The sequence below is a fragment of the Lichenostomus cassidix genome, chromosome 2, assembly GCF_008360975.1.
Source record: "Lichenostomus cassidix isolate B80296 chromosome 2, HeHo_3.0, whole genome shotgun sequence".
Classification (NCBI taxonomy): domain Eukaryota; kingdom Metazoa; phylum Chordata; class Aves; order Passeriformes; family Meliphagidae; genus Lichenostomus; species Lichenostomus cassidix.
Window position 1 is genome coordinate 31084147 of NC_139482.1, and position 19141 is coordinate 31103287.

A 19141-nucleotide genomic window follows, 5' to 3' on the forward strand; every position below is an offset into this window, starting at 1 on the left:
ATTCAGTCTTCCTTTCAACCAGGCACACAGAAGAAATAGCTCTTATTCGATGCCAAAGTACTGGATCCTATCTTTTCAGTGCTGAAAAGAAAAACCACTGACTTTTTTCATTTAAAAAGCCACACTTGTCATTCTTCCCGTTCAAGCTTATCACAGATATTTAAAGTATCTGACAGCCACAAGTGACATTGCTTACAGTCTCTTGAAACATGCACTTCTTGTTAGCTTTAATGCCCTTTCAAATAACTGTTACTTGTTATTTTCATTTAAAAGAGAAAACTGCTCACTTTTCAACAGTATTTCATTAATGCAAAATAAACTTTTTAGATCTGGATGAGACTATTTATAAACCTAGCCCCTTCTTGTGCCTTCTGTGCAGTTGGCAGGGAAATTAGCTGGAAGAGGCCAAGAGGTTGACCAGAGCAGTTCACCTATATACAGCCCGTTGTGCAGGGGCCCAGGCAGACAGACAAGACTCAGATTATCAGCTGTTCTAAACTGTTGCTTTGTTTCATTTATTTTTGACTTCAGTAGGAATGAACCTACAATGATCATCCAGTCCAACTGCCTAACCACTTCAGGGCTGACCAAAACTTAAAGTATATCATTAAGGACATTGTTCAAATACCTCCTAAACTCTGACAGAGATGGGTGATCTACCACCTCCCCAGGAAGGAATAGAATAGAATAGAATAGAATAGAATAGAATAGAATAGAATAGAATATGTTTGTGTTGGAAGGGACCTAAAAAAAACATCTAATTCCAACCATCCTGCCATAGGCAGGGACACCTTTCAACAGATCAGATTGCTCAGAGCTCCATTCAACTTGGCCTTAAATGCTTCCAAAGATGGGGCCTCCTCAGCTTTTTGGGCAACATGTTCCAGTGCCTTATCACCCTTACAGGAAAGAAGTTTGTCTTATACCTCATCAAAACCTACTCTCTTTCAGTTTGAAGCCATTCCCCCTCATCCTGTCACTACATGCTCTTGTAAATAGTCCCTCTCTATCTCTTTTCTAAGTTCTCTTCAGGTACTAGAAGGCTGCAATTAGGTCACTATGAAACCTTCTCTTTTCCAGGCTGAACAAAGTAGAACTTTGGGTCTGCTTTACCTTGTTTTTATATCTTCATTGATGTATACCTGATGTTTATCACTGCCTGAAATTAGGAACACCTTCATCCTGAGCAGTGATGAGAGACTAGTTTGGGAGGAGATGAAGGAGCTGCAGTTTCTAGCAAATGGGGTGGAAGGAATACAAGCCATGTTATTCTATGTAGAATGTAAGCTAAAGACATTGAAAAATATCTCTACTTTCTTGCAATTTAAATTTCCCCATTCCTCTGAACACCAGCTATGTAATTAGCTCATTATTATCCAGGGACTAAAGATAGGTGCTGGTGGGTGCTCCCTGTGCTTTGAACTGTACCCTCAGCAGATAGTGAGACTGCTGGGAGGACACTTGCTTAGTCTTCAAAACTTTGTTAGGCTGCCATGAAGAGCTAATGCTGTTAGTGCACACATTGACAGAATCTCAGAGAGATAAAAATCATTTCTCTTAGGAAATGTGGGACAGCCTCATTAAAAAAGAAAAAAAGAAAAAAAGACATCGCTTGTTGTAAAAAAATCTTCATTTTAATATCTCCAGCTAAATCATTTCAGGATAAAGCTCATCAAACAGTTTCTGAAACTTCTTATTGGCTAATTCTGTATCACATTAAATGCCATATCAACACAATACTTTCATGATTGTTTAATCATGGTCGTTATTCCCCTGGGAATCACTCAGAGGCTACAGTCCCTCTAGGGTTTTCCCTATCTGTCTTCTCAATAACTGACCTAGCAAAAAAAGCCCTTTCCTTTTCCACCAAATGAACTTGAAGTTACATTAAGCAGGGTGAGCTGATGAAACTACTGAAAAGGGAAAACACCTCTTGTGTTTCCCCTGTTGTCTGTCCCACCACATAGGTAGCACTGGGGACCTCTCTGTGACCTACTCAGCTCAGAAACACCACACACAAGCACAGGAAAAGAGAACATTCTCTGTGTGAGCAGTGAGCTCAGTTGGCTTGGGAAGGCAGCTGAATATTAGAGTGAGAAGAGGAGAAAGTACTCTGTGGGAGCCAACAGTGCTTGCAATGAGACCCTGAGAGCTCAGGAGAGGCCCTGAGAGCTCCCCTTCTCAAGGGACAGTGAGATGTTAGAAAAGGGGATTATGGAAATACATCCTGGAAAAATTTACCCTCTGTTTCTTTTTCAAATGTGTCTGTGTTTACTTGTGTGAGTCTTATCAGGATTACTGCTCAGGGAGAGGAAGAAACATGAAATGCAGTGGAAACAGATCGTTATTTGTAAAATTACTGGAATAGTATTAACCTGGACAATATAAGAATAAAAACCCCCTGTGTAAGTCCAACATGTTTTTCCTTTTTTAAGATATATTGCTGCTTTCTGACAATTTCCATGTATTTAATATTTTTGTTGTTTCAAAATTACCCAATAATATCTGTCTTTAATTCTGGCATTTGAAACTAAATAATTAAATATAATTCTAGTTATTAAATCAAATACTCTGAACATTCTGAAAAGAATAATTTATTATTATAGCACATATAAATGGCACATTTATATAGACTTCAGAAGAAAATATTGTGAACAGAAAATACATTACTCTTAGAAATGGTAGAATAACAACACTTGAATCTCATTTTCTATCTACTATGCATTCATAAAATCAGTTTTATTAATAAAATGTCATCATAAAAATTAACAAAATAAATGTTGAAAATTAAATTATGAAAATATAAACATTATTAAGTGAAACTATATTCTGGAAAGTAAGACCATCTTGTCCATCTATAATAACCTTTACACTTAGATAAAAACAATAATAAAAGATTTACAGGGCCTGTAAATCCACAAAGCAGGCACCTCCATACCAGTCTGAAAGTGGCTTCCTACAGGCTTAAAGCGTGGTGTTCTTCACCTCTTTGTATCTTGCTGGGCGTGGAGCTGGTTCGTGCAAAGCCTGATGACTTCTGTAGGCTCCCAATGGAGGGCATTCCCAAATATCCTGAGAGTTTACCCTGAGGTCAGCTTTGGACCATTCTCCAGAAGCAATGTCAACATATCCATGTGATTATCTGCACACCAGCACAGGCCTGGGGGAGATCATGCACAGGTCTACAGTCGTATTCTGTTACCAATGATACTTAAAACTCCCAGAACAAGGCATGTCAGAAGAAAGCATATTTTTTTCTATGCCATTTGTTAGAAATTCACCTTTTTTTCTCCCTGGTCTCCTACATCAAGCATAGGAAATTAGAAGCCGCATCAAGAATTTCTTCATGTCAGAGCAAATTCCTTTGGAAAATGTCCGTTCCTCATTTTATGCACTTCAATTTAAAATTTATTTTCTTAGCCATAAAAATTGCATGCAGGTCCACTATAATTATCTCAACCAAACTGACTTCACATAAAATAGAAGTACAAAATTTAGAGCCATGTTTATACTCATAAATGGTCTGAAACACTGAGAAGTATTTTGCCATCAATACACCAAAGCAAGCCCATAACAGAAATACAACAGCATCCTATTTCTTTACATTTTAGCCATAACCCTAAAATGGATTATTTTATAATTTTTTTCCATGCTATATATTCTGAATAGGTGCACAGGCTGTCAGTACACTGGCTTTCTAAGTAACAGCAACTTGTTCTAGAGTAATGCTAAATCAATCTTCGGAGTACCTCCTTTATTTTTCCAACTGGATGACTATTTTCTACTGACTTCAATCCCTTAGGGCTTCAGCATAACCCAGTATTCCTGAATTTAAGCCTGTTTTTCATGTCATGGATAACATTTTTTTTCCAAAACATTACAGTTTTCATTTTCCTTGTCCATAAAAGCCATCATGTGCATCAGCAGCTATTTTATATCCTTTCTGCCCTCCTGTGACCTACATTCAAAACTTCTCTTATGTGAAAATCTTTCTTCACACTCAACAAAGTACTCTAAACCCAGCTTTAAAAGAAATCTTTATTACAGTCTTAGCAAAGTCCAGTAGTAAGGAAGATCCTCTTGGATTTAGCAGATGTAACTTCAGTTCCACAAAAGCTTTTCTTAGCACTCTAGGCAAGTTAGCTTGTGGGATCCATGATCTTAAATAGCCTTTTTGAATACAGACTTTAACACCTCTGTGCTTTGATAACCCAGCTGTAATGGGAGAAACATAACTCCTTGGTTTTACCTGAGTGTTGTAAATATAAGAATGTAAAAATTAGAGGGCTCTTACATATCCTGCAGTAAACATTTAGTGATAAAATCCTCTTTATGATTCTTGCAGGTATCTCATAGATTACAAACTCAAGCAATTTTTCAGAATGTCTGTATGCAGGAATGTACTAATATTTACAAACAACAGGCAGATCTTTATTAAATTCTGGTGCAAAATGGGAACTACACAAAAAAAATTGCTATACAAAAGTACACTCTTGCATTATTAATTAAGAAATAGAAGTAATAACTAAATTAAATAGATAAATGAATACTACTACAATCAGTGCACTTTGTAAGATTAAATTATTAAATACTATAAATAGCTCAAGCTTTCCTTAGTGTTCCAATTAAGTTTCAACTGCATATTACTCTATTATCAGTGGTATATCTGCAGCAAAGGAAGGCTTGAAGAGCATTATCTTCCCAGTTTTTGCCTTCATTAGTAATTGTAGCAACACTGTTAACCAGAGTTTATAGAACCTTATTGATTAGTATTTTCACTGTCTTTGGTTGCAAGTCAGACTGTTTATCTTCGAGGGATGGTTCCACAGCTCTAGGCAGCTGAATTAACACCCACCAGAGCTGATGCACACACTGCTCCCTGCCCTTCCCACCCTACCTTTCTGCCCCAGCACTGGCCACTCACTCCTGATGCTTGCACCATGCCAGCTCCTCTGCTAACAGTCCTTTTGGGAGCCAGTTTTAGTCAGCTGTGGGTCATGTCAATTTAGAACAAAGCCTGTTATAACTGGAACAAGGAAGGATGGGTGCTTGAAGAGACAAGAACATGTGGATGAGGAAGAAAGGGAGCAAGAGCACGTGGAGCAAGGCTTTCTTGGCCGCTGAGATTGTTTACACTCACTGCTGACTTTTGCCTTTAGTGTAGTCCTTCACTGATAGTAAATACAAGCTAAAAAGATTGGTAGGCAGGGCAGGTTTGTTCATACTAAAGTGATACTTCCACTGCTTCATTTCTGGAGTGCATTTGGTATCTGCTGAAGAGTCACATCCCAGGCACATTCTTCAGATTTTTGGGGTTTTCTTCTGATGAATTAGAAGATCAGACACTTGGGCTAACACCAGCCTTGACAGGTTCTTCCCAAACTATGGCACAGCCACAGAGCTATTGGCATAAACATCCTCTCCCCAGAAGCCAAATAGCAGAAATGGCAACAATGATTGTTAACTTGTGTGTGTGACTGGGAGATACTGGACTGGTCAAGAAACGCTTGGGGTTTTTTTGGTTTTTCATTTGTTTAGTTTGGGTTTGGGTTTCTGGGGTTTTTGTTTTTGGTGTTTTTTTTGGTTTTTGGTGTTTTTTGAAAGCAAGTAAAAAAGTAAAAAATGCCTGAAATAAAGAATAATTAAAAACAAAAAAAGCAGACATACTTTAGACCTGAAATTCTTTAATGATATGAAATGTCCAGCCAAGGAGCTTCTCCAAATTATAGAGTATTGTGAGACTTGTAAACCCAGTGAAATGGCAGTGCCTTATCACTCAGTTCAGATTTTGGCATAAGAGCAATGGCTAGGAGCAAGGCCAAAGAGGATACTGGACCAACATGTCTCACTTGCCACAGTAGCTCTTTAGGGAGTGTTACTGTATAACACCAGTTAAAGCAGCATTAACCTCTTTTTGTAAATATTTCCATCAGCAACATGATAGACAGGGGATCAACTTTCACAAAGGCTTTGAAAATGCTAACAGTTTCATCCTTCTTGCTTATTTTTAGGGTCATCCACATATTCTACGAAACTTTATTTATATGCTTTAAAATTGCTATGAGGCCACCACATGTCCTGATGCTGCTTGTATACCATGTCCTCATGATGAGTCCTTGTGAGGTATTCCTCGTTCTGGGCTTATTTGTTCACTACCCATAACTTAAGCTAAGGTCAGACTAATTTCTCCTGTTTGCACTTCCTACTTAGGTTTTCCCTCCTAGAACATCGCTCAACTTGTCCCTGTACACAGGTTGAAGTTGAAAACCAGTGGGGATAAGTGTGCAGTCTGGGCTTGAAACCTGAGCTGAAACAACAGCTATAAGGTGCTCATGTGGGTCATGCTGCCAGCAAAGGCAGCTCAGGATTCCAAACACAGCATGCCTCTCTTTCCAGCCATGATACAAGCACAGTCTCACAGCATGGCTGAACTTCTCACAAAGGAGAGAACAAGAGGCCTCATGATAGCAAAGAGCATAGGTGTAGAGGTGTTCTGCTAACCCCATGGTGAAGGAACGGTGTCACACCTCTTGCAGCTGATCTCCACTGCTGCTGAAAGGTGCAATTCTAGTCTGTGCCTGGCCACATCTTCTCAGCTTCCCTTTGTGTTGGGGCTGTGTTGCTTCATCACCACAAGCAGCTGAAACAGCTTAGCTGAGAAAATACCTTTTGTGTGACTGTTTTTTCCACTGAGTTTCTCTGAGTGGCTGCATGGCCACACTGGTACAACCAGAGGGTGATGCACACCTGGGTGAGCAGGAGAATCATTCTTTTTGGAAGAGTACATTCTCAAATTGGCTAAAAACTGTTGTGAAGCCACACAGCTGCATATGAACCCGACACAGGTAAGTACATTGCTGTGAATCAGCACATAAAACTAAATGCCAAACCCAGAAAATGTTAATTAGTGTAGCACTGCATTTGCTAATGACTAGTGCTGCAATGACCAGTGGGATCAGTATAGACCACTGTGATTTGAAAGATCATGTCTGAGACAAGAATTGTCAAGACTAAGCAAATAGAGAAAGCAGAGATGTTAAATGTTTCTGAAGTCTTTCTGTTACTAAAAATGGGAGATTACAAACTCTGTCAAAACAAGAACAATTTTTAAAATAAAAGTAGAAAATAGGGAATACACAATCTGTTCTTTGATACAGGATAGCAGAAGGGATCAAACTGTCATAAGCTCCAGTGTGCCAGTTTTCTGCTTCTAGAGCTGCTACCTGCTTTGCTGTGCCAGCTATCTCAGCCTTACACAGAGACTGCAGGAACTTTGCAGAAAGTATATGCTGATCACATGAAACAGAAGGTGTCAGGTTTGACTTTGGTTTTCCCCGTTGTTCCCCTTCTCACTCTCTGTTTGAACCAGGAAAAATAGCTAGTGTCAGCACAGGGATGTGGACCAGGCAACTCTTAGAATAAAATTTGTTGCCAAACTGACAAAATAGTTTAGCTGATCCTATTCAAATATTTCACCTGCACCACTGTGTGGTTTCAACAGCCACTGTCTGGCTGTTTTCTGCCCCTACTTCTCCCTAATGATTGAATGCATACATTCCCGAAGAGGGAATGATGCCCAAAGAGTTTGGCACTCCATGCATGCTCTTTAGTCATCTCAGCTAAGCACCAAAGCAGAGCTTACTGCAGAGCTGTGAGGTGCCCTTGTGAAGCTTCAGGACAGATGTCACTCCAGTGAGAATATCTTCCATTTTTTAATATGTAAAATATACCCATTAAACCAGAAAGCTTCTCTTTCTCTCTCTTAATTATCTTTTAATTATTCTTTTTTGAGGTAGGTAAAGAGATAAAAAAATTCCATATCATATTTTATATTGACTTTAGTAATTTGTTTGGCAAGTTGAATGTTTCATTGTAGAAAAAAAAATAAAGCATAAACCAAAACCCAAAAGATATCTTTCAGTATCTAGCAACTGAATTCAGCCGTGCTCATACATTTGTCATTGCAAATATGTATTTCAGCAGGAAACCACATGAGATGAATTAGATTTCCTGTTCAGCTTAGAAAGCAGCAGAAGACTATTGATGCATCTAGCCAGTGCAGAGTTGTTATTCACTGTTACAAGAGACATGACTGTGACATTAAAACTCTTCAGAAGCTCTTCATCTGAAGTCTAACATGAATGGGCTGCATGATGTCAGATTGGTTCTGTCCACTTCTGTGAGCTGCTTATTGCAATGCACAATAGATTCAAGAGCAAAGTACAATAAATTCGCCACCTAGGAAAGCTGCCTTTGATTCCAGACAACTGTGCCTGTGCTCTAAAATATAAATTTAACCCCACAGCTATAAATTAAGGTGTTCTTCTAAGGCAGATGAAGAGCTGCTCATGGCCACGGCTTTTCTTCTGCTAAGAAGAAAAACTTGAACTGTGCAATTTCTTAGGAACAGCTTCTTTGAGCACCAAAAAATTTCAAGGAGTATCCAAAAGCAATTTCCTTTTTTTTTTCCTCACATAATAACTCAAACTTTATGAAAGGAGAAGACTCTTGTTATGATTTAGAATGTGACTTTTAACTCTTTGGAGGTGAGTCTTGGCAACCTACATTAAACTCTTCACAAAAAAGAAATCACTTCTTATACTCCCATCATAATTTACCTCAAAAACAAAGTAAAAAAGAAACCACTAAAGAAAGCATAAAAATATGACCAATGTAAAATGGCACATTTTCTTCACTGCTCTTCTGACATTTTTTCCTTAAAAGAGAAGAAGGAACAGATTCCAGTAATCACCTCCCACAACCCATAGCATCAAATACCCATATTTACAAGGCCAACAGCAAATGGGTGCTTTCCTCCAGAGAGGTTTAAATTTCACTAACAAAAATCAGTCACAGTTGAAAAGTTACAACTATTTGGTGGAAGAAAGATGGTTTGGGCTTTCCGGTTTTTTTTTCTTATTATTATCTGGAGTGCCATCTGTGGCAGAAGAGCTATTCAGTTGTGTGATAAAGCTCACCTGCACAGCCACAAAGATGTTCAGAGAGGCAGTGGAAGGATGAGGAACCCAAATTATACCCTGTCGGGCTACCCTCAGCCCCATCACAGAAGCCATCAGCCCACTGAAGACCCATCTCCACAAGCCCAGAAGAGTGCAGGGAGGCAGAGCGGCAGGCAGGAACCTGGAATCATACAATCAAAGAATCATTTACATTGGAAAAGACCTGTAAAATCATTGAGTCCCACTGTTAACCCAGAACTGACAAGTCCACCACTAAACCATGTTCTTAAGAGCCACATCTACATGTCTTTTAAATACCTCCACGGATGGTGATCCACCACTTCCTTGGGCATAAACAAGGGTTTAGGGTAGGAACCACAGGCACAAAAAGGGAGAGGCTTAGGTAATTTGGGGAAGAGCAAGAGTGGGAAAATTGAAGGGTAAAGGGATAAAAAGGGCCAGTTGTGTGTAAATACTGAGTATTTCAATATTTCCATGTCTCATTACCTCTATTCTTTTTCTTTTTTTTACATTTTAATTCTTTTTGCCCCTGACTTATTTCAGGGAAGGAATTTGGCAACCAGTAATTTATTATAATGTAGTTTGGACAGAGAAAATTAATATGTATCTAACTAGCTTCTTCTAATAAGCTTTGACAATATTTAAAATGAAAAGTCTCTTAAATCTACAAAGAATACTAATAAATCGGTTACACAACTTTCCTTTTGAAAAGTTATTTTACTTTATTATTTTCTGTCTTGCAATTTTGTCCTTCAAAATGTTTACCTAATTTGCCCCTTTTAAAGAAAGTGTCAAATATTGTAATTGAGCACAGAGACCCAATTTTTGCATTTACACAGTATCTAAATATTTACCTAAAATATTTTATGTGGAGTGGTTCTAGAATTAAAACATTACTAATACTGCATTGCTATTGCTGTTTTCAAGAGTTCTTGAACAACAGGTAGTCTAAATAGAGGAGAATAAAATATCATCTTCAGAAAGGGGAAATCAGCAGTCAACACTATTTCAGCATCAAGGACAATACTCTAACAAATTATTAAATTGCCACTTTGAAGGCACCTGGAGGGTCAGTGAAAAAGAAACAGGCAGGAAAGATTTGTTGCAAGCAAAAGTTTAATAAACTGCTTTGTTTTCTTTCTTTAACAGAGTATCTGGTTCATAGCAAAAAAGGCACTAGAAGTGGTGTGTATCAACTTACGGGAATCTTTGGGCACCATCTTACTTGACATTCTCATAAACAGAGTTCAGAAACATTTTGTGCCAGGCTAACTTGCTACACAACAGGTGCACAATTGCTTGCAAAAAATAGTCCTAGACTTATCTATATTTTGTTTTCAGACAAAAAGGGATACATAAGATAGAATTCTGCTGGGGTCTGGCCAAATCTGATCTAATGCATCATTTTCACTTATGACTTCGTTGATGGAATGGAGAGCACTCAGAGGGATGCCAGAGAAAAAGGGTACAAAGGAGTTGAAGGATTAGAATTCAAAATGACTTTGATAAATGGGAGAAGTGGTCAGTGATCAATATGATGAAACCTAATAAATACAAGGACCAAATACTATATTTGATTTTTAAAAAAAAATCAAATGCATAAATGCAAAATTGAGAATACTAACAGCACTGTAGAAAGAAAACTGGTTGTTACAATAAGCCAACAAACCATATATTGAATATGAATCAATGATATCACGCTGATAAAAAACCAGAAAAACTCCTCCTGGGAAATTTTAATAGATATGTCATATGCAAGGTAGGATTAGTAATTGATTTTCTTAACTCACCTTTCAGAAGTCTCAGATTGGGGTAGTTTAATACAATAGTACATAAAGTAGGGTACTTTTAAAAAAATAGTTTAAAACATGGGGAATGATTGAAAAAGGGAGAGGTAACATTTGCTCTAAAAAAAAAGGCTGATGGCAGGTGTGGAGGAGATATTACAACCTTCCAGTATGTAGAAAATTCTCAAAAGCAGAGATCCCACTTCATGATTGTGCTTCATGACACTGAGGGCATGCCAAAACCTTGCTGGCTTTAATTGCAGCTGGAAAGGTTTAGGATAAAACAGGAAAACCTTCTGACTCTAAGGATAGCTACAGACAAAAATAGGTCACCAAAAGCTGAGGTATAATCTCCACCATTCAGCTTTCTAAGAAGAGGTTAGAAAAATACTCATCAGAATTTCTCCATTCCTTTGAGGAAGAGGCAAACAGCAGATCCTGCTGGATTTTCATTCTTGATACTTTTTTTACAGTCTCAAAGAAACAGAAAGTTGTAACTTAAATTAGCTATTTTTTTTAATACTAAATATTTTCATGACAGTTTCTGACACTGACTTGCCGTTCAGAAATTCATGCCCTGGTGGTCTGCTCTTTTTAAGCACTAACATCTGCAGAGGTTAGATCTCTTGCTGACTTTGATCCATTCTCTCAAGACAGCTTAATGCATCTCTTGATGCCTGCAGGTCTTTGATTCCAAATATTTGTCTTCTTTCAGATTTATTTCTGGCCACTTGAATTTTACATTTCCTCGCACAGCCCCTTTAACACATCCATCAGCTACAGAATTCAGATGACACTGTCCTTGATGCTCCCTCCTGGCATAATGGGATCTGCTTTTAACCCTCTTTAGGCTTTTTATTACCCAAATAAACTGTGTAATGTAGTATGTTTGTTCTTTTAATCATTATACCATGGTGTGCTTAAATATTTACCAGGTTGATTTTAAGGATTTTATTTCTTAAATATTTTGCCTTTGATTTCATGGTTTTAAGCCTTTGGACAGCCATTCTGCAGTTAAGATCACTACACTAATCTTCACTATCTTGCAGCAACTGTCACTGAGAGAGTCAGCTGTAATTACTTCTTAAATCAGATCTCATTTGTTACTTAGGACTAAATCTCTTGTGCACCAGCAAAGCCACCTACTGCTTAAAGCAGTCCTTTGTGGTAACAAGAATTTGCTACTCTTAGCAAATACTCTTTGCTATCCTTCAGTAGTATTTGATCCATTAATCCTGGGTACTTGAAATTATCTATAACTACAAGTTTCTTTTTATTTGGGCTCTTGTTTGTGCACTTCTTTTGCAAGGGAGACCCTTCTACAATAAAAGTCACTGACACTTGGAGCTGGGTAAAAATTGAGTCCATGGCTCATGTTCTTGGTTCCCTCTCCTCAGAAATTTCATGAAAGTAAATCTGTACCATATTGAAGAGTCAAGGTTAGAAAATGTATTTAAGACTATGGAATATGCTTGTTTTATCAGTTTTCTGTTAGACCTCAGTGAGGAAAAAATCTACCTCCTATTCTCCCTTCCATCTGCTGTACCTGTAGACTTGACTTTCCAGCAACATTAATTGATTTTCTGAAACAAGAACCAGCACTCTAACTGACATGATCCTCATGCAGCTTTTTTCTACATTTATTAATACAAGATCTGTGCAAAACTGGGCACCACGTGCAAAATTTGGATCACAAATTGCAAATTGCAGAGAGTGTAGGGTGTCCTGTTCATGTGTATTACAGTCGAGTTAACTAGTACTCCAGTTGAACTGTATCCCACTTTCCCACCCTCTGGTATTTTGTAAACTGCCAGCCCAGTTTCACTGCAGGGAATAGGTGAGAAAGATCATGAGTCCAGGAGCTGGACTAGATGATCCTGATGTGTCCCTTCTAACTCAGCATATTCTATGATTCTGCCTTTGAAATGTTATTGAACAACTTTTAAAAACTCATATAAAATGCCCTGGACCTATCACCACACCTGCCATCAGAGTGTCTCCATTTTTGGAAGATGAACTGAGCAAAAAACATGTATGTGGGCAGGGCAGCAGTGCTTTCAGTGGCAGCACAGAAGCAGACAGACTTCCTGAGCCAGAAGCATTTCCTGCACACAATGGGCCACATAAAATGAGGCTGCAATCTTGGTTACATCAGACATGATTTTCTGTGCAGTCATACATTGTAAATGATGACAAAGACAGGATCCTTTTGAGCATCATGTCTGGCACTGTGAGAAGAGTTCTGCAAGTGCAGGTGGGACAGCTCAGCAGCAAAAAGATTTTTAGAATGGGAAGTACAATATTAATGGTGATAAATTCAGCCCTTTTTTGGTGAGATGACTAGTGTGTAAGCATGTTGTTGAACAAGTAGAGGAGAATAACTAGTCATGCAGAGACCCAAAGCATAATTCCCCATCTCAGTGCCCTGGCAGCATGTTGGGACTGGAAAACCAAGAGCAAGAAAGGTTATTTAGGAAATTAACCATTTTGATAGGCAGTGATAGTAGACTTGAATACTTTCTCAGCTGCATCAGGGTCACTTATGGGGAAAAATTTCTCTCTGCTATCCTGGCTACTGCTGAGATAATTTTTTTCCTAGTAGCAGGTACTGTATTGTAGGGTTTCCATTCAGTATGAAAACAATGTTGATAACACACTGATGTTTTAGTTGCTGCTGAGAAATACTTACTCTAAATCAAGGACTTTCCAGTTTCTTAACCTTGGCTGGCAAACAGATACACCAGAAGCCAGAAGGGAGCATAGTCACAACAGCTGACTCAAATTATCCAAAGGGATATTCCATACCACAGAATGTCATGCCCAGTACATAAACTGGGTGGAGTTGATGGGAAGGGACAGTCACTGCTCAGGGTTGGACTGAATATTGGTCAACAGGTGGTGAGCAATTGTATTGTGCATAATTTGTGTTTCTTGGGTTTTATTTCTCTCTCTCTTTATTGCCAACCTTTTAATTACTATTATTAGTATTATTATTGTTATTACTAATGGTTTATGTTTTATGTTTAGTGTTTTATGTTTTGTTTTAATGATTAAACTGTCCTTATCTAAACCCGTAAGTTTCTCCTCCCCATCCCACCAGGGCCAGGGGGCAGTAAGTGAGTGGTTATGTGTTACTTAGTTGCTGGCTGGGGTTAAACCACCACATCCACGAATTCAGATATTCATGCTCTAGATCAAAAGGAAGGAGTAATTGTGTTGCAAGCTTTTGTAACTAACCATGGAAGACAAGGCCTGTGTTAGGCTATGCAGGGAGGTGCCTGGTGTCTGGCTGTCTCACAGCTCCCTCCTGGCCATGCTGACACAAGCAGACTATGATTCCTCCAGTTCCCAGCACACTGAGATCAACAGACTGACACATCAAGAGCCACTGGAGACTGTGCCTGCACCCTGGCAGTCAAGCTCATGAGCTCATCCATTGGCAGTCTCCACTAAGACCTTTTCAATTACTGCTTTAGTTACTAAAGTGGTGGCTGGATATGTGTGCTTGTCCACCTCAAAGAAAAATCCCTGATTTCCTGTCAGACTTTATTCTACACATAGCTTTCCTACGTTTTTTTGTTGGGTTTTTTTTTTTTTTTTGACATACTTAAGTGTATCTGTCTCATAACCATAAGGAACTACATCTCGAGGTTTCTCCTTCCCTACTTAATCCAGCACTGATGATTAACTATGGTAGGGTATGTCACATACTTAGCAACAGGGGCTCTCTGGCTTGCGAGAAAGGAGAAGGCAAGATGTCTGCAGAGACTTACACCTGACAGAAGTTTGGGACAGGAGGAGAGAAGCCAAAAGTACTTCACAACAATGACAAATAGAATCAAATAACTCCTTGAGTTCAAACATGCTTCAGGTAAGACTTGATTTGAGTTTTCAAACTTGTGATAGATTGGGCATAGAAAAGTGTACAGAAGAGAATTATCACTCCCTTAAGGTATGTGGATCACCTTTATGCTGGATGACATGATTCTGGGTGTGGAAAAAACACACTTTTGCCTTAGCAGGGCAAGCACATCAATGAATGTCCTGATGTAAATTTTCACATTGTGTCCTTGGATATGCTGAAGTCCTCGACTGCAGCTGTGACATGTTACTGTGACAAGGAATAAAGTCTGATGTCTTGAGAAATGTCAGGTAGATTTCACTTTCCTATCCTAAACTAAAGCTCACTTTTATAGTGTCTGATACAATGTCATCCGATAGTCAGAGCTGATTTGGTAGTAGGGTGGGGAGTGCATGGGCCCCATCTAGAGTCACATAAATTCTGTTCAGAATAAGTGTTTGCTTCAGTGCCCGACACACACCTGCTCTCTCTTAGTAACTGCAACACAGTAATAACATGAGAAAATCCCAGGAGATCATCAGATGAGTGAGGAGCAGGTGCAATGGGTATAGATGCAGTACAAGGAAGGGGAGCTTTGTGTTTCAGGCTTGGAGAGTTTGGGGCCATGGCAGTCAGAACTGAAGCATTCATTTTTACCAGTGGTCTTCCTGAAGGCAGGATGCTTAATCCAGTCCTGTGCTATCTGACATTCCCTAGGCTGATGCATTTGCAAAGAGAGTGTATTACAGAAGAAATCATTGCTTGAGTTCCCATGGTGTTATCGATAGACGTTTTCCACAGAATCCAAGTAGGTCAAACAGCTCTTATTTGGTTCACTTGGGATCAAGTGGAACGATGCCGAAGGGGATTGCTTGCCAAGTACACGATTTCCACTGTGGCTCTGGTCCAGGCTCTGTCTGATCAGTAAGGTTACACCACCACCAAATTCTTCAAAGTTGCTGTTGATGGAGTTGAGACAGTTTACAACAAAACCACCACAAGTACAAGCGACAAAGTATGCACCCAAACCTGCACATATTTATTGGGAATCATTTGAGTTCCATGGCAAAGCAACATCAAGAGCACAAAGGGAGCATGAAAGAACAAAGCAAAAAGAGCCTTTGGGCTGGCAAAGAAGCTTCATTCAGAAATATGGTTATCTGACACTTGATCTTACACAATCCCGACAGACGATAATTACTCCTTCATATGTCTACATAAATATTCTCACCACCACCCCCAGCTTCAGTCAGTGTGGTCTTACAGTAATTCAGCACCTTGTGTCTAAGGACTGCAGCATTTTTAATCTAATACAAACTACCCTACAAGTGGACTTACAGTTTTGTGTCATTACTGTCTCTGCTGTTTGCAGCTGCTGGCCTCTCGTCTCTCTCTGTCCAAACGCAACCTATGTAAGTGCTGGCAGAGAGTAGAGAGGGAACCAATGAAACTGGAGCACGCAGACAGCTGTCTTTCCCTCCCCCTTCATGCCCTCTCTTTTTTTTTCCCCTTTGTAAAGATATTAGGATGTTGCTCTGTTCAGCATTACAAGCCTCACTGTGCACAAGAGAGCCATGCCTAAATAGGTCCAAAAATATCAGTCAGTGTGTTTGGTGAAAAACCAACAAATGTTAAGAACAGCTTAGAGAGCAAGCCAGAAGTGACACAGAAGAAGATAGTTTGGTATCTTAAAAAGGGGGTGGGGGGTGGGAAGGATGCAAAATACAGGTGGCGATTTGGGGTGAGAGTATTTTTGAGGCAGAGAAATGGGTGGATATTAGAACAAGGAAAGAAAGTAGCAAAAACTAATGGGAAAAGCAAGACACAGATTTACACAGGAAGAAGCTGCAGAAAATAAAGAAAATTAAAAGATTAGGAAAACATAAACAAAATGTAGAACTGACAAAGAAGAAAGACAGAAAAGTGAACATATGGATACAGAGAAAAGATAATTAAAATATCAAAAACAAGGAGCCAAGCTCTTTATAGTTAAAATATCTATACATTGTGAGAGACACCAAGAGTAGAGACTCAGCACTAAGTGGATTTTTGTAGTTTGGGCTGTTGTGCAAACCAGCCACCCTCATGTGATACTATGCCTGAGCTACATCTTGCCAGGAACCTCATATTTCAGTGGGTCTCTGCTCACCCACACATTTCCATGCTGTGCTCTTTTCCTCTGTGACAACACACTTCTAGAGTTCTGAGCCTGAAAGAAAGCAGTGATGAAAGACTTTTGTTTAATTTTTTCCTATTTATGATATTTTTCTTTCATAGATCCCCATAGCAGTTGAGACTCCTGTTGGGACACACATCCTCAGACTTGATCTTTGTTCTATATAACTCAACGGGTGACTACTGCTGACTTCAATCAGAGCCCAGAGAACAACCAGTATCAGGGTGCAGAGGGAAGGTACAGGTTGATGTGGGAACAATGTTGAAACGGGCAGACTCAGAAAGCTTAAGCTGGCAGAAAGAATTTGAGCAAGAGTGACGTTTGGAATTTGGGAAAGAGTAGGTGGTATAGGAGCAACTGTGGATGGTAAAAATAAAAAATGAAAGTCATGGTGCCCCTACTGAAACCACCTACACTACCACCATATTTTATCTGTCACTCCAATCACTTGCTGAGTTGAGACAGAGTTTTACTCTCTGCACCCTAGACACAAATTTTCAAAAACACTGTACCTACAGCCTCATATGTAAATCCAGCGAAAATTTGAAAGTTTCCATAGGACTTAAAACCTCTGTCTCTCACTATAAAAAAAAGGGAGTGCAACCTTGATAGTACATCTGTCCATTCTTCATACCACCCCTCCTTCAGGAGGTGCTCCATACTCTGCTTCCCAGAGCTGAGTGCTCAGGAGAGCTGTGATGCTCTGAACAGCCTCACTGCAGACTCCCACACAGTGTACAGTGGCTGGAGCTCTCGTGGAGCTCAGCCCTGGCCCCAGACTTGACCCTGTGGTGGAGGTGGCCCAGTCTCCTGCTCATCTGATGACCACTGGATCATCAGCAGGTCCTGTCTCTGCCTCAGACCTCCTTGGATGAAGGGGATGGCACCCTGACCAGGGCCACTTCTCTGCCTTGGCAGTGGATTCTCCAAGGGCAAAGCCCTACTCTTGCTGCTCCCTGGCACTGACTAGGAGGCACTGAGATTTGGCTGAGCTGTAAACTGTGAATTACTACTTGTTTGTCTGAACACAAATAATTCAGCATTTGTAGGACCAGTTATGGTCCTACCCAACTGTTGCTGCTGTGAAACAAAAAAATCTGCCATGTAGACAGAGCAGGAGTTCAAGCAGTTTCAGGGAATTTATAGCTGAAAGGAGGGAGCTTTAATTACATTTTCTAAAAGAACAATAGTGGGATGTCCTTAGAATCACAGTTCACAACATTGTTCTATCACTACAAATAGTTCTTGCAAATAGTCTCCATCTTTCTTGTAGGTTCCCTTCAAGTACTGGAAGGCTGCAAAAAGGTTAACCCTTACGCCTTCCCTTTTGGGCTGAAAAAACCCAAATCTCTCAGCCTTCCCTTGTAGGAGAGGTGCTCCATGCCACTAATCACAATGGAGGCTGTTCATCTTGCACTTGACCAACAACTTGGGCACATAGCATAGAAAATTTAAACTGACGGGATCAGCACACAGACACCATTTTCATTCACTTTTTTTTCCAAATCTGAGTAAGGTTAACAGGCGGCGGTTGTTTCAGATCTACCATTTCTTACACCACACAGCTGCCACGACCAGCTTTGGCTTGCCCAGCCACAGCTCCGAACCAGTCAGGCTGAGCAGGGCCGGATCCGCAGGGAACAGCAGCACGAGCATCGGTGAAAACAACAGCACAACCGTCATTCGCCTGGTGTGAATCCGACGACGACCGGCCTGGAGCAGCACAGGCTGCCAGGGGACCGACTCTCGCTTTGTGCATCTGCAGCGAGGCTGAGGGCTGAGGGCTCACGGCTGACCCGCCCCGAACCGCGCCGGAGGCACCTGCCGGGCACGACATCCGCGCTGCGCATGCGCCACCGCGCCACTGCCAGCCCAGAACTACAGATCCCAGCGTGCCCCCCGCGCCCGCCGCCGCGGCCGAGCCAATGGGGAGGGAGGAGGCAGCTCCCGCCTCACGCAGCAGGTGTGGAAGCAATCCCCGAGCCGCCCTTCCCCCGCCCGCAGGCGGAGGGCTGGCGCGGGAGGCTGTTACAAAGGAGTGGAGCGGCGGGAGAGGGAGCGGGCCCTGGCTTCCATATGGAAGCCGTAGTGGAGTCTCCTCCCCGCTCCCTGGACGGCCGAGGAAGCGGGAGCGGGGACCGCACCCCCGGGAAAGCGGCGGCTCGGGGGCTTCCCGCGCGCTGTCAGTTACGGGCGCGCCAGGCGGGCGGACGCCACCGGGTTGGCCGGCGGCCGCGCGCGGCCCCGCCCGCCCCCTCGCCGGATTCGCTGGCGACCGGGGCGCGCGTACCGTCAATCATCGGCCCGAGCCGCGACGGGACCCGGGGCTGAGGGCTCGGCCTGGCCCCGCCCCTCC

At 40.9% G+C, this 19141-nt stretch overlaps 1 protein-coding gene across 1 annotated transcript; it reads right to left on the reverse strand.

Annotated features, from left to right (window-relative positions):
• Window positions 1–2611: 2611 nt before the first annotated feature.
• Window positions 2612–19056, reverse strand: LOC146441060 (uncharacterized). Its single transcript, XM_085050898.1, has 5 exons — window positions 18342–19056; window positions 16759–16818; window positions 15948–16028; window positions 8979–9141; window positions 2612–3160 (listed from the first exon to the last, which is right to left on the reverse strand). Exons 1-5 carry the CDS (start codon window positions 18620–18622, stop codon window positions 3122–3124), a joined length of 624 nt encoding a protein of 207 aa, XP_084907024.1. The 5' UTR covers window positions 18623–19056; the 3' UTR covers window positions 2612–3121.
• Between the last annotated feature and the right edge of the window lie 85 nt (window positions 19057–19141).